General features: G+C 46.2%; 1 protein-coding gene across 3 annotated transcripts in view; it reads left to right on the forward strand.

The window, feature by feature from the left end:
- The window catches only part of ETV4 (ETS variant transcription factor 4), a 39291-nt gene extending 28956 nt beyond the window's left edge, over positions 1–10335 (forward strand). For all 3 annotated transcript variants that reach the window (XM_079949810.1, XM_079949811.1, XM_079949812.1), the window contains 5 exons: positions 1772–1846; positions 2688–2756; positions 7150–7319; positions 8361–8462; positions 9800–10335. In XM_079949810.1, coding sequence (XP_079805936.1) covers positions 1772–1846; positions 2688–2756; positions 7150–7319; positions 8361–8462; positions 9800–10015 — 632 coding nt within the window. In that variant the 3' untranslated portion in view covers positions 10016–10335. The remainder of the gene's footprint in view (positions 1–1771; positions 1847–2687; positions 2757–7149; positions 7320–8360; positions 8463–9799) is intronic.
- Positions 10336–11419: the final 1084 nt, after the last annotated feature.

Consider the following 11419-nt stretch of genomic DNA (forward strand, 5'->3'; position numbering starts at 1 on the left):
CCGAAGAATCAAACCTCTCCACCTGCCATACTGTAAAATCAATCGTAAATATTACAGTGTGTTAATGAAGTGTTAGTAAAGGTGAAGGTAAAGGGATCCCTGACCATTAGGTCCATTCGCAGACAACTGTGGGGTTGCGATGCTCAACTCGCTTTATTGGCCGAGGGAGCCACCGTACAGCTTCTGGGTCATGTGGCCAGCATGACTAAGCCGCTTCTGGCGAACCAGAGCAGCGCACGGAAATGCCATTTCCCTTCCCGCCGGAGCGGTACCTATTTATCTACTTGCACTTTGATGTGCTTTCGAACTGCTAGGTTGGCAGGAGCTGGGACCGAGCACCGGAGCTCACCCCGTCGTGGGGATTCGAACCGCTGACCTTCTGATTGGCAAGTCCTAGGCTCTGTGGTTTAACCCACAGCACCACCCTTTAGTAGAGTCTGTCTAATATGGGAGTGGGCTGCCTGGCTGGCTGATTTTCTCCAGAGAGAGTATTCCACAAATATGAAGCCACCACTTTTAGGATTTGCACCTCTGGAGGGTGGAAGCCAAATCCTGCCTACTCAACCCAGCAATTTGTGTCTGTCTGTCTGTTGTTTAATAATAATAATAATAATAATAATAATAATAATAATAATAATAATTTGGTTTTTCAAATTAAAATTTTGCAGAGATATATCAAACATGAATCATAAAAACAAGATCCAGAGGAATCTCTTGGACTTCCATCCTCCCCTTTGTGGATCCTATTATTAATCATTTCCTCCTGCATCTTTTACAATGATCCAAATCTTTTACATCTCTATTTGTGTCCAGCTGTGGGTAAAACCTCAGTGCCTAGGACTTGCCGATCGTATGGTCAGCAGTTCGAATCCCCGTGGCGGGGTGAGCTCCCGTCTTTCGGTCCCAGCTCCTGCCCACCTAGCAGTTCAAAAGCACCCCTAAGTGCAAGTAGATAAATAGGTACCGCTTTATAGCGGGAAGGTAAACGGCGTTTCTGTGTGCTGTGCTGGTGCTGGCTCGCCAGAGCAGCTTCGTCACGCTGGCCATGTGACCCGGAAGTGTCTGCGGACAGCGCTGGCTCCCGGCCTCTTAAGTGAGATGAGCGCACAACCCTAGAGTTGGACACGACTGGCCCGCACGGACAGGGGTACCTTTACCTTTTTTTATTCAGCCTTAAACTACAAGTGATATTCCAATCCTACCAAAAGTTTTAACTGTTTACAATGGTCTTTAAGATAAGTTTTTTTTTTCATTCCCCATTCCTTAAAATTTTGGTCTTCCTGCTTTTTTATTCTTCCGGTCATTTTAGCCATTTTGGCATAATCCGTCAACTTGATCTGCCATTCTTCTCTGGTCGGGACTCTATCTTCTTTCCATCTCTGAGCCAATAACATCTGCACAGTCATGGTCGCATACATAAATAGTCTTTTCTGCTCCCTTGGGATGTCGGCACTTAGAATTCCTAAAAGGAAGGCTTCAGGTTTTTTTTAGCAAAGGTTATATTTAAAGCTTTTTTCCCCCAACTCATTATATATCATTTCCCAAAATCCTTTTACTACCTTACAATTCCACCACATATGATAGAAGGTGCCTTCTTTTTCCTTACATTTCCAGCATACATTTGAGCATGTTTTATACATTTTTGACAACGTGCTGTGAACCTTAAATTCCATAACTTCTCCCAAACTGTAAGTTGTATATTATACCCAAAGTCTCTCGCCCAATGTGATTTGACCTGTTTGTCTTTTGTATCTTTGTGTCTGTCTCATAGATGTCCCAAGCTGCCATTCGATGTATATGAATGTGGAACCCTTCCCAGGACATTCCAATGCTGACGGAACACTCGGTGAGGCATTTTCCATGAAGGCCTTTTCTTGTCCGCAAGCCTATTAGCTGGGCTGTTAGCCGTTTCTCAGTCTACACACATGACCAGGCTGACTAGTAAAAGGCAGGATTGTACACTCAGGCAAGGATCTGTCCTTTGTTTTCTGTACACCTCGGGTTACAGACGCTTCAGGTAACAGACGCTTCAGGTTACAGACTCCGCTAACCCAGAAATAGTACCTCGAGTTAAGAACTTTGCTTCAGAATGAGAACAGAAATAGTGCGGCGGCAGCGGGGGGCCACCTTAGGTAAATTGGTGCTTCAGGTTAAGAACAGTTTCAGGTTAAGAACAGACCTCCAGAACGAATTAAGTTCTTAACCCAAGGTACCACTGTATTTTGAGTTCAGCTGCAGTACATATGGGCCAATAAGAAAAGCAAGTTCTTTCTGAGCATTGCAGAGTTTCCATGTCACACAACCCTGGTTGGGCGACACCATGGGAATGCGTGTGGTGTTAGAAGCTTTTATAGGGGCGAGCGGTTGTCATGTGATCACTCCCAGCCAACCTGGAGCATTGCGAGGAGCACTGGGACACGTGACCTGTCCCAGCCAATCCGGGAGCACTGGAAAGCTAACCCTGGTTGAAGATTCAGTCAATCATCCCCCAAACGGGAACGTTCAAGACTCCTACCGCAAGCCAGATCTTTTTCTACGCAGTTATTCACCAAGCAGAACTAAATTATGTTCATTTAGCCAAGCTATCTTTTCGAATCCATGTGAAAAGTTTTTAGTACCCCTCATTTTTGGAATGTCAAAGTTGAAAAAAATCAGCAGGCCCTGCTGATGTGTTCTTTTTTTCACAGGGTACAGTTATGAGAAACAGGTGCGACCGTTCGCCGATGACGTCTGCGTCGTCCCTGAGAAGTTTGAAGGTCAGATACGCAATTGCCCTGGGCTATATGAGCTGTACCACTGGGCATCCACCATCTTTTCAAAGGCTGCCTGATTGAGCAAAGGAAACATTTTGCGTGAATTCAGTATTCTCTAAAACAAACAATTTAAAGAAATCTGAACCAGAATGTCCCAACTATGAGCCACAGATCATAATCCCTCCCTGCATATGAAGAAAAGCCCAAGTCTTTACAGCCTTGGAGATTTGTGTCATTAAAATGTAGGGCCTTTTGTCATGTGCATGGTTCTGGTAAGGAAGCAAATCAAACCTTCTCATCAGAACCGGAGCAATGATCTACATCGTCTTGCCCAAAGCTGAAATCTGCCTTCCTCTCTGAAACTTCAGGTGGAACTAGAACTGGAAAAACTAAATTTGAAATCCAGATTATAATAGAGGGGTGTGTGTGTGTGTGTGTGTGTGTGTGTGTGTGTGTGTGTGTGTTGGAGCAGGGGGCTAGGCCATTGTGTCTTACCTCGTTGATGAGTAAAAAGGGGGTGGGCATCTGGGGAAAAGGACTTTGGCAATTCCACCCGCCAAAGGAGCCCAATGTGTTTTGAAAATACAGTGGTACCTCCAGTTGCGAACGAGATCCGTTTCGGAGGTCTGTCCGCATTCTGAGGAATTCACAACTGGAGGGCCGCTTTTGCGCATGCGCACGGCACATAGAACGCTTCTGCGCTTGTGCGTGCTGCGAAATCAGAAAAATACTTCCAGGTTTGCTGCGTTCGCATCCTGAAGTTTCCATATCCAGAGGGATAAGTAAGTGGAGGTACGACTATGTAATTTTGGCTTTAGGAACCACCCCCAGAACGTAACTCCGGCATAAGTTGAGAGTTGCCTATAGACTTTGTGCTGGAGTTATTTTTTATAAGGTAAAATTCTTACTCTCTTCCAGGGCTTAATTTGAAGCAAGTCTTAGCTCGGGAATCTGCCTTATGGCCAGACTCTTATCTGCCCTGCAATATATGAAGTAACACGGAAAACCTGCAACAAAATGTTGCAGTGTATCTCCATCTTCTAATGGGAGCGCTCCTATTCCGGGTACCAGCTAACCACACTGGTTTCCAATATGCTCCCTCTGTTGTCTCTTCCACCCAGCCACAAATTTATAGTTTTTTCCCCCAATGGACATTCAGGGCTCCATGCTACTGAGTCCCTCTAGGGCTGTTTTGGAGGTCTTTTGCAAATACAGTGGTACCTCAGGTTACAAACACTTCAGGTCACATACGCTTCAGGTTACACACTCCGCTAACCCAAAAATAGTGCTTCAGGTTAAGAACTTTGCTTCAGGATAAGAACAGAAATCGTGCTCTGGCGGCGCGGCAGCAGCAGGAGGCCCCATTAGCTAAAGTGGTGCTTCAGGTTAAGAACAGTTTCAGGTTAAGAATGGACCTCCGGAACGAATTAAGTACTTAACCCGAGGTACCACTGTATTTATATATATCTGCAAAACCTGGGGTTCCACCAAGCATACTGACGCCTGCCTCTTTGTTTGCTACTGGTCTTATTTTGGCTACTTAGCCCTTGGCACTCACCACCTGAGTTTGATAATAGAGGGAGCGATGAACTTTGGGCCAACGTTTGAAATTCGCCAGGTGCCTTTTGCACCCGGCTACCGTCCACTTGCGACCAAGTGCCTGGGTGCCAGGATGGCGCCTGATGTCTCCACCATCTGGAGGTGCCATGCTTGAGGATCCTTGGATCTGGACTGCTTTCGTATACTAGCAACACATCCTGTAGAATTCTATCCATTATATTTTATCTGTACAATCGGAATGGATTTCAGGAACCAAAAAGGCGCATTGAAAAATACAGCTTTCAAGCCACCTAGCCCCCCAAATAGCAATTAGGCATTTTGTTTTGGCGACTGTAACCCTGGTTCAAGGAACCATTTGGCGCCTGGCTTATACAGTCGTACCTTGGTTAACGAACGACTTGCGAGTCGAATGTTTTGGCTCCCGAACGCCGCAAACCCAGAAGTGAGTGTTCCGGTTTGCGGATGTTCTTTTGGAATCCAAACGTCCGGCGCGGCTTCTGATTGGCTGCAGGCTGCAGCCAATCGGAAGCTGTGCCTTGGTTTCTGAACGTTTTGGAAGTCGAACGGACTTCAGGAACGACTTCCATTCAGCTTCCAAGGTACCACTGTATATCTGAGTTTCTAACACTGCTTTGAGTATATATATATATACCCCGTTGTTGTTTTTTAAAATCATTTTTATTGATTTTCCAATAAAAACAGCCAATCAACATATCCACATCATAATCCAATTAAAAACAATCAGCTAAAATTTTTAAAATAACCAAATTACAGTCCAAATTGTTAATTATTAATTTTTCCGCGATCCCCAGAGTCTGGACCTCTGAAGAATGTATCCAATATCTTCGTTCCTGCCTCTTCTCGTTGTTTTCATATTTTCCACCTCTGATCTTAATGCTTTAAAGTTCTCCGTCCCTGGCTATGCGATTCTCAGTCATGTCCAAAATCATATATCCTTTCATCCATCGAATACAGCTTCATTAATATATATATATATATATATATATACTCTCAACTGTCTGTCTGTTTACCAACGCAGCTTTTCCTGACTTCATTCCAATCCGGGCTGTTGTCCAAATTTGTCGTTTGAAGTTTAACGACGCATCAACTCCCAAGTTGTTAAATCATTCCAATCCAGGCTGTTGTCCAAGCCTTCCTTTTGAGATTTAATGACGCAGTACCTTCCACGTTGGGACGCAGGTGGCGCTGTGGGTTAAAGCCTCAGCGCCTAGGGCTTGCCGATCGAAAGGTCGGCGGTTCGAATCCCTGCGGCGGGGTGCGCTCCCGCTGCTCGGTCCCAGCGCCTGCCAACCTAGCAGTTCGAAAGCACCTCCGGGTGCAAGTAGATAAATAGGGACCGCTTACCAGCGGGAAGGTAAACGGTGTTTCCGTGTGCGGCTCTGGCTCGCCAGAGCAGCGATGTCACGCTGGCCACATGACCCGGAAGTGTCTCCGGACAGCGCTGGCCCCTGGCCTCTTAAGTGAGATGGGCGCACAACCCCAGAGTCTGTCAAGACTGGCCCGTACGGGCAGGGGTACCTTTACCTTTTACCTTTACCTTCCACGTTGTTAAGTTGTTACTATAGATTGTTGAGCATACTGTCTGCAGTGTTGCAGTGTAAATGAACTGTATCCCACAGATATAAGTCATTTGGTGATCGATCAACCTTCCTGGAGACCATACAATCCCCGCCTCTGGGCCCTAGAAGCCCCCCCCTCCCCAGTTGTAACTGAGTTGCAACTCACACAAGCCCCAGCAGGCATGGCCAGTGGGAGTTGCAGTTCTGCAGCGCCTGGTGAGCTAAAAGTGCCCCACACATAATGCCCAGAGCCTGCCTCTCCCCTACTACCGAGAGGGAAATGAAAAATTGGAGTTATAGGCAGAGATTGATGCCAACACCTCCTTTCTTATTGGTTAAAATAAATAGAGTTAATATTCAGGGTGCTTATTGTATGTATGTATGTATGTATGTACGTACAAGGGACGCAGGTGGCGCTGTGGGTTAAAGCCTCAGCGCCTAGGGCTTGCTGATCGAAAGGTCGGCGGTTCGAATCCCTGCGGCGGGGTGCGCTCCCGCTGCTCAGTCCCAGCGCCTGCCAACCTAGCAGTTCGAAAGCACCTCCGGGTGCAAGTAGATAAATAGGGACCGCTTACCAGCAGGAAGGTAAACGGCGTTTCCGTGTGCGACTCTGGCTCGCCAGAGCAGCGATGTCACGCTGGCCACGTGACCCGGAAGTGTCTCCGGACAGTGCTGGCCCCTGGCCTCTTGAGTGAGATGGGCGCACAACCCCAGAGTCTGTCAAGACTGGCCCGTACGGGCAGGGGTACCTTTATATTTATTTATTTATTTATTTATTTATTTATTTATTTATTTATTTATTTATTTATTTATTTATTTTTGGGAGTTTTATTTACAACATAACATAACCCCCCACCCCCCAAAACAGAAATCCACCCTCATTAAACGTGAACATAACATACAATAAGCATAACATACAACAATACAAACAACCAAATAAAAGACTTCCTTTATCCTGCATCTGGCCTCCTTATTTACTACTTATAAGCTGTTCCCTTTATGAATAGTTATTAAGATTTTTCTAATTATAACTAAAATATCCACAAAGTCTCCTGCAGACAAGTCCAGATATGTATTTTAGGGCACTGTTTTGCGAAGTATTCTCTGCATTTCCTCCATGCTTTTTGAAACTCTTGTCTAGTGTGATCTCTAATTGCCTCTGTTAATTCAATATACTCTAACAGTTTGTCTTGCCATTCCTTTTTTGTTGGCACAGTTTCTTTTCTTGTTTTCATTATGTTGGCTGTGCTTGGCAGGGGACATCAAGCAAGAAGGGGGTGGGTACCGTGAGGGCCCCCCTTATCAACGGCGAGGGTCTCTACAGCTTTGGCAGTTCCTGGTAGCTTTGCTGGACGACCCAAGCAACTCCCATTTCATTGCCTGGACAGGCCGAGGGATGGAATTCAAACTCATTGAACCAGAAGAGGTGGGTCTTGTTTAAGGGTGAATTAATTTTTATACTTCCCACCAAGTTTTGATTCCGGTGCAATTTACAGCGTACTGTTATCTCCTCCCTTTCTCCTCCTCCAAATAAACTCCGATATATGTGTCAGTGGCCACTGCTGGATAGGGAAGAGCACTCTGCGTGCACTCAGAGGCCACCTTCTCATCAGCCCAGCTAGCTAGTTTGTAACCCCAAATAAACCAGGCGTCGATGTTCAAACGTGGTTATTATTTTTTTTGAAGTTCCTTGACATGGTCTGTTTCACATTATTGTTATTTATTTAATTTATATACTGCTCTACAGTGGTACCTCAGGTTACAGACGCTTCAGGTTACAGACTCCACTAACCCAGAAATAGTACCTTGGGTTAAGAACTTTGCTTCAGGATGAGAACAGAAATTGTGCTCCGGCGGCACAGCGGCAGCAGGAGGCCCCATTAGCTAAAGTGGTATCTCAGGTTAAGAACAGTTTGAGGTTAAGAACGGACCTCCAGAGCGAATTAAGTTCTTAACCCGAGGTACCACTGTATATCCGCAGGTCTCAGGGTGGTTCACAGGATAAAATCAGAATATAAAACCACAATGTAAATAATAATAATAATAATAAATAAAAATTAATTATACCCTGCCCATCTGGCTGTGTTTACCCAGCCACTCTGGGCAACTCCTCACAGGATATTAAAACACGCTGAAACATCAAACATTAAAAACTTCCCTCAACGGGGCTGCCTTCAGATGGCTCCTAAAAGCCAGAGAGTTGTTTATTTCCTTGACATCTGTGTCTGGTTTCCTGTAACCTCACTTCTTGTGGTGAGGGAACTGCCAAAAGGCCCTCTGAGCTGGACCTCAGTGTCCAGGCAGAACGATGGGGATGGAGACGCTCCTTCAGGTGTACTGAATAATCAAAATAAAAACAACAACAACCTACCCCCCCTGAAAAAACCTCCACATTTTTAAAGGGCATAGAATTAAACCTAGCATTGTTTTTTTCTCTGCTCCCCACCTTCGATGGGCACGGCTGCAGGTGGCGCGGCTTTGGGGCATCCAGAAGAATCGCCCAGCCATGAACTACGACAAGCTGAGCCGCTCTCTTCGCTACTATTACGAAAAGGGCATTATGCAAAAGGTTGGTTTTGCGTCTGGAGGGGAGGGCGGTTGTCCAGAGTTGAAGTTGGGTTGCGCTTGGGTGTAGTTTTGTCCCCACTCCTGACTTCTGCAAAGTCAAACTTGTGACTAAGGATAGAGAGGATGACAGCGAGAGTCTCCTCAGAGACTGGTTGTGAGATGGCCGGCAGGTTGGGGGCTGAATGAGGGCAGACTGAGGTTGGTGGGGCAGTGCCTCTCTCCCCCCCCCACAATAAATTCGGCCTGTGCAGTTTGAGTTTAGGAGGGGTGTGGAGCATGTGCATTAATAGAAATTATTTTAAAAAAACAGCTATGTAAAAGGGAAAAGAGAGAAAGAAGCAGGAAGAAGAAAGGAATCAGAGAAAGGGATAGAAACAAAAAAGAAAGGGGGAATGAAGCAATAAAGATGCTGCTCAGAATGTTGGGTTCATACACACACACACACACACACACACACACACACACATTTTTATTAGTTTTTTTAAGATATCATTTCCAACAATCATATAACATAACTTCTTATCTTATACAATATTTTAGACTTCCGTCAACACCTCTGATGATTTCCCGTTCTTTATCACTTACTCTGCATTTCTTAATTTCTCTATTACTCTTGATTATCATTAACTAATAATTCTCCTCATAGTCTTTCTTGCAATATATCAAATAGTTCTCCTTACAGAACTTCTTGCAGTTCTACTAGCGCAATCTGTTCTTTACACAGAATGTTTGGTTCTATAGTTACTTGACATCTGGTGGGAGGGCGTTCCACAGGGCGGGCGCCACCACCGAGAAGGCCCTCTGCCTGGTTCCCTGCAACCTCACATCTTGCAGGGAGGGAACTACCAGAAGGCCCTTGGAGCTGGACCTCAGTGAACGATGGAGCTGAACGATGGAGGCGGAGACGCTCCTTCAGGTATACTGGGCCAAGGCCGTTTAGGGCTTTAAAGGTCAGCACCAACACTTTGAATTGTGCTCGGAAATGTACTGGGAGCCAATGTAGGTCGTTCAGGACCGGTGTTATAAGGTGCTGGCGACCACTCCCAGTCAACAGCCACATTCTGGATTAGTTGTAGTTTCTGGGTCACCTTCAAAGGTAGCCCCGCGTAGAGCGTATTGCTGTACTCCAAGCAGGAGATAAGTAGAGCATGTACCACTCTGGCCAGACAGGGTCCAGGCAGGTAGGATCTCAGCCTACGTACCAGAAGCTGGTAGACAGCTGCCCTAGCACAAAGAATGCACCCAACCTCTGTTCTGGGGTGATCCATGTGGGGTTATTGGCAAGAACCGTTTGCTGCAGTACTCTCTTTCGACTCCATTCTCCTCTCTGTCTTACAGGTGGCTGGTGAGCGTTATGTGTACAAGTTTGTGTGCGAACCAGAAGCCCTCTTCTCCCTTGCTTTCCCCGACAATCAGCGCCCGTCCCTGAAGGCCGAATTTGAGTGGCACGTCAGCGAGGAGGACACTGTTCCTCTGTCCCACCTGGACGAGGGCGTAGCCTATATGCAAGATCTCGGGGGGCAGCCGCCGTATGGGAAAGGCTACACCTATTAACTGCCAGCCGAAGAGACGGGTCAGATAATGGCCGAGTTGTACATATATGAAGACGTTTGTCGGTAATCACCAATGTAGAGTATTGCCTCGGCTTTCCTGACGCCGAACCCGGACTGTACAGTGGGCTGCCTTTTCGAGGGGAGGGCAGTACGGTTGCCCAGTATCCAGATCTGGATTCAAATCCTGCCTTAGCCGTGGACTCGCTGGGTGAACTTTGGGCAAACTGCTTTCATTCCAGCCTCCGTTCCTGAGGACGAGCTTCCTACCTTGCAGGGATGTTGTGAGGGCAGGGTCAAATAAAGATTGTAAAGTGCTTTGTACATTGTTTTTTGAAAATGCTATCCTGGTTGATTAACTGTAAGTGTACACAGCTTGAACGTGGGAGTGGCAAAATCTGCCTGATGAAATGAGAAGCAACCAAGCTAGGGGCTTTGAATGCGCAGACTCCAAATTCGAAGTGTAGCCTTATGAGGCTTTGCCCTCGGGTGGGAAAAATATTGCGTCCGGGAAAGGGAAAATGGGAGTCAACAGACACTCAAGGAATAGTTTCGGAGAAAAAGCTTTATTTCTACCATCCATGAACTGGTAGAAGGAGCAAGTGTGATAATTCACAAACAAGCACGAGTTCACAGTCATGTGCACAGAGTATACATTCCCCTTCCAGTTCCCTCCCCTTTCTCCTCCCTCAGGAGTCCTGCCCCATGAGTTCCTCTGAGCATGAACAGAAAGCTCCTGTGTTGGGACTCTTTTGGGACTCTTGGTGCCCTTCCCAGGAAAAGGGGAATGAGAGCGGTTCAGCATGTCCAAAGATGTTGCAACTGAATGAGATAAAAGTCAGTTCTCAGGCCTGCTTTGAACAGAGCCTATTCATTAGCTTTTTGAAGCCTTCATGTGCTGATAAAAAGTAACAGTTTTGCCTTGCAACAGCAGAGCAAATGAGCAGATGCTTAGCTGCTGAGAAAATGATTTTGAGAAGCTTTGAGCCTGCTTTCGGGGGGGGGGGGTGACTTCGGGCCTAGGTGGGGTCACCTGTCCTCACCTTCCTTCAGAAGCAGCTTCTCTGCGACTGAACGGGTATCTGTGCATGGTTCGCAGACTCTTTGAAGCTGTGGCGACTGGGAGAAAATTTGTGTGGCCTGGTTTTCTCCCTATCCACCCTTGCGAATAAACATTGGGCACCTAAACACTGCAATTTTATTAATATTTAAGGGTCTTACCTTATTCCAGAAGGGGTCCTTGCTCTCAGTTTCATGCCACAATAACTACATTACTCAGGAGTAAGCCCTACTGAATTTCATGGGGATTCCTCCCTAATCAGTAAACACATGATTGCAGCTTGAAGTGGCTATTTTGATGGTTACACAGAGGGCTGTTAAGAAGGGACCCTATAAATTTCTGGACCTG

The sequence above is a fragment of the Podarcis cretensis genome (assembly GCF_951804945.1).
Source record: "Podarcis cretensis genome assembly, chromosome: 13".
Lineage (NCBI taxonomy): Eukaryota > Metazoa > Chordata > Lepidosauria > Squamata > Lacertidae > Podarcis > Podarcis cretensis.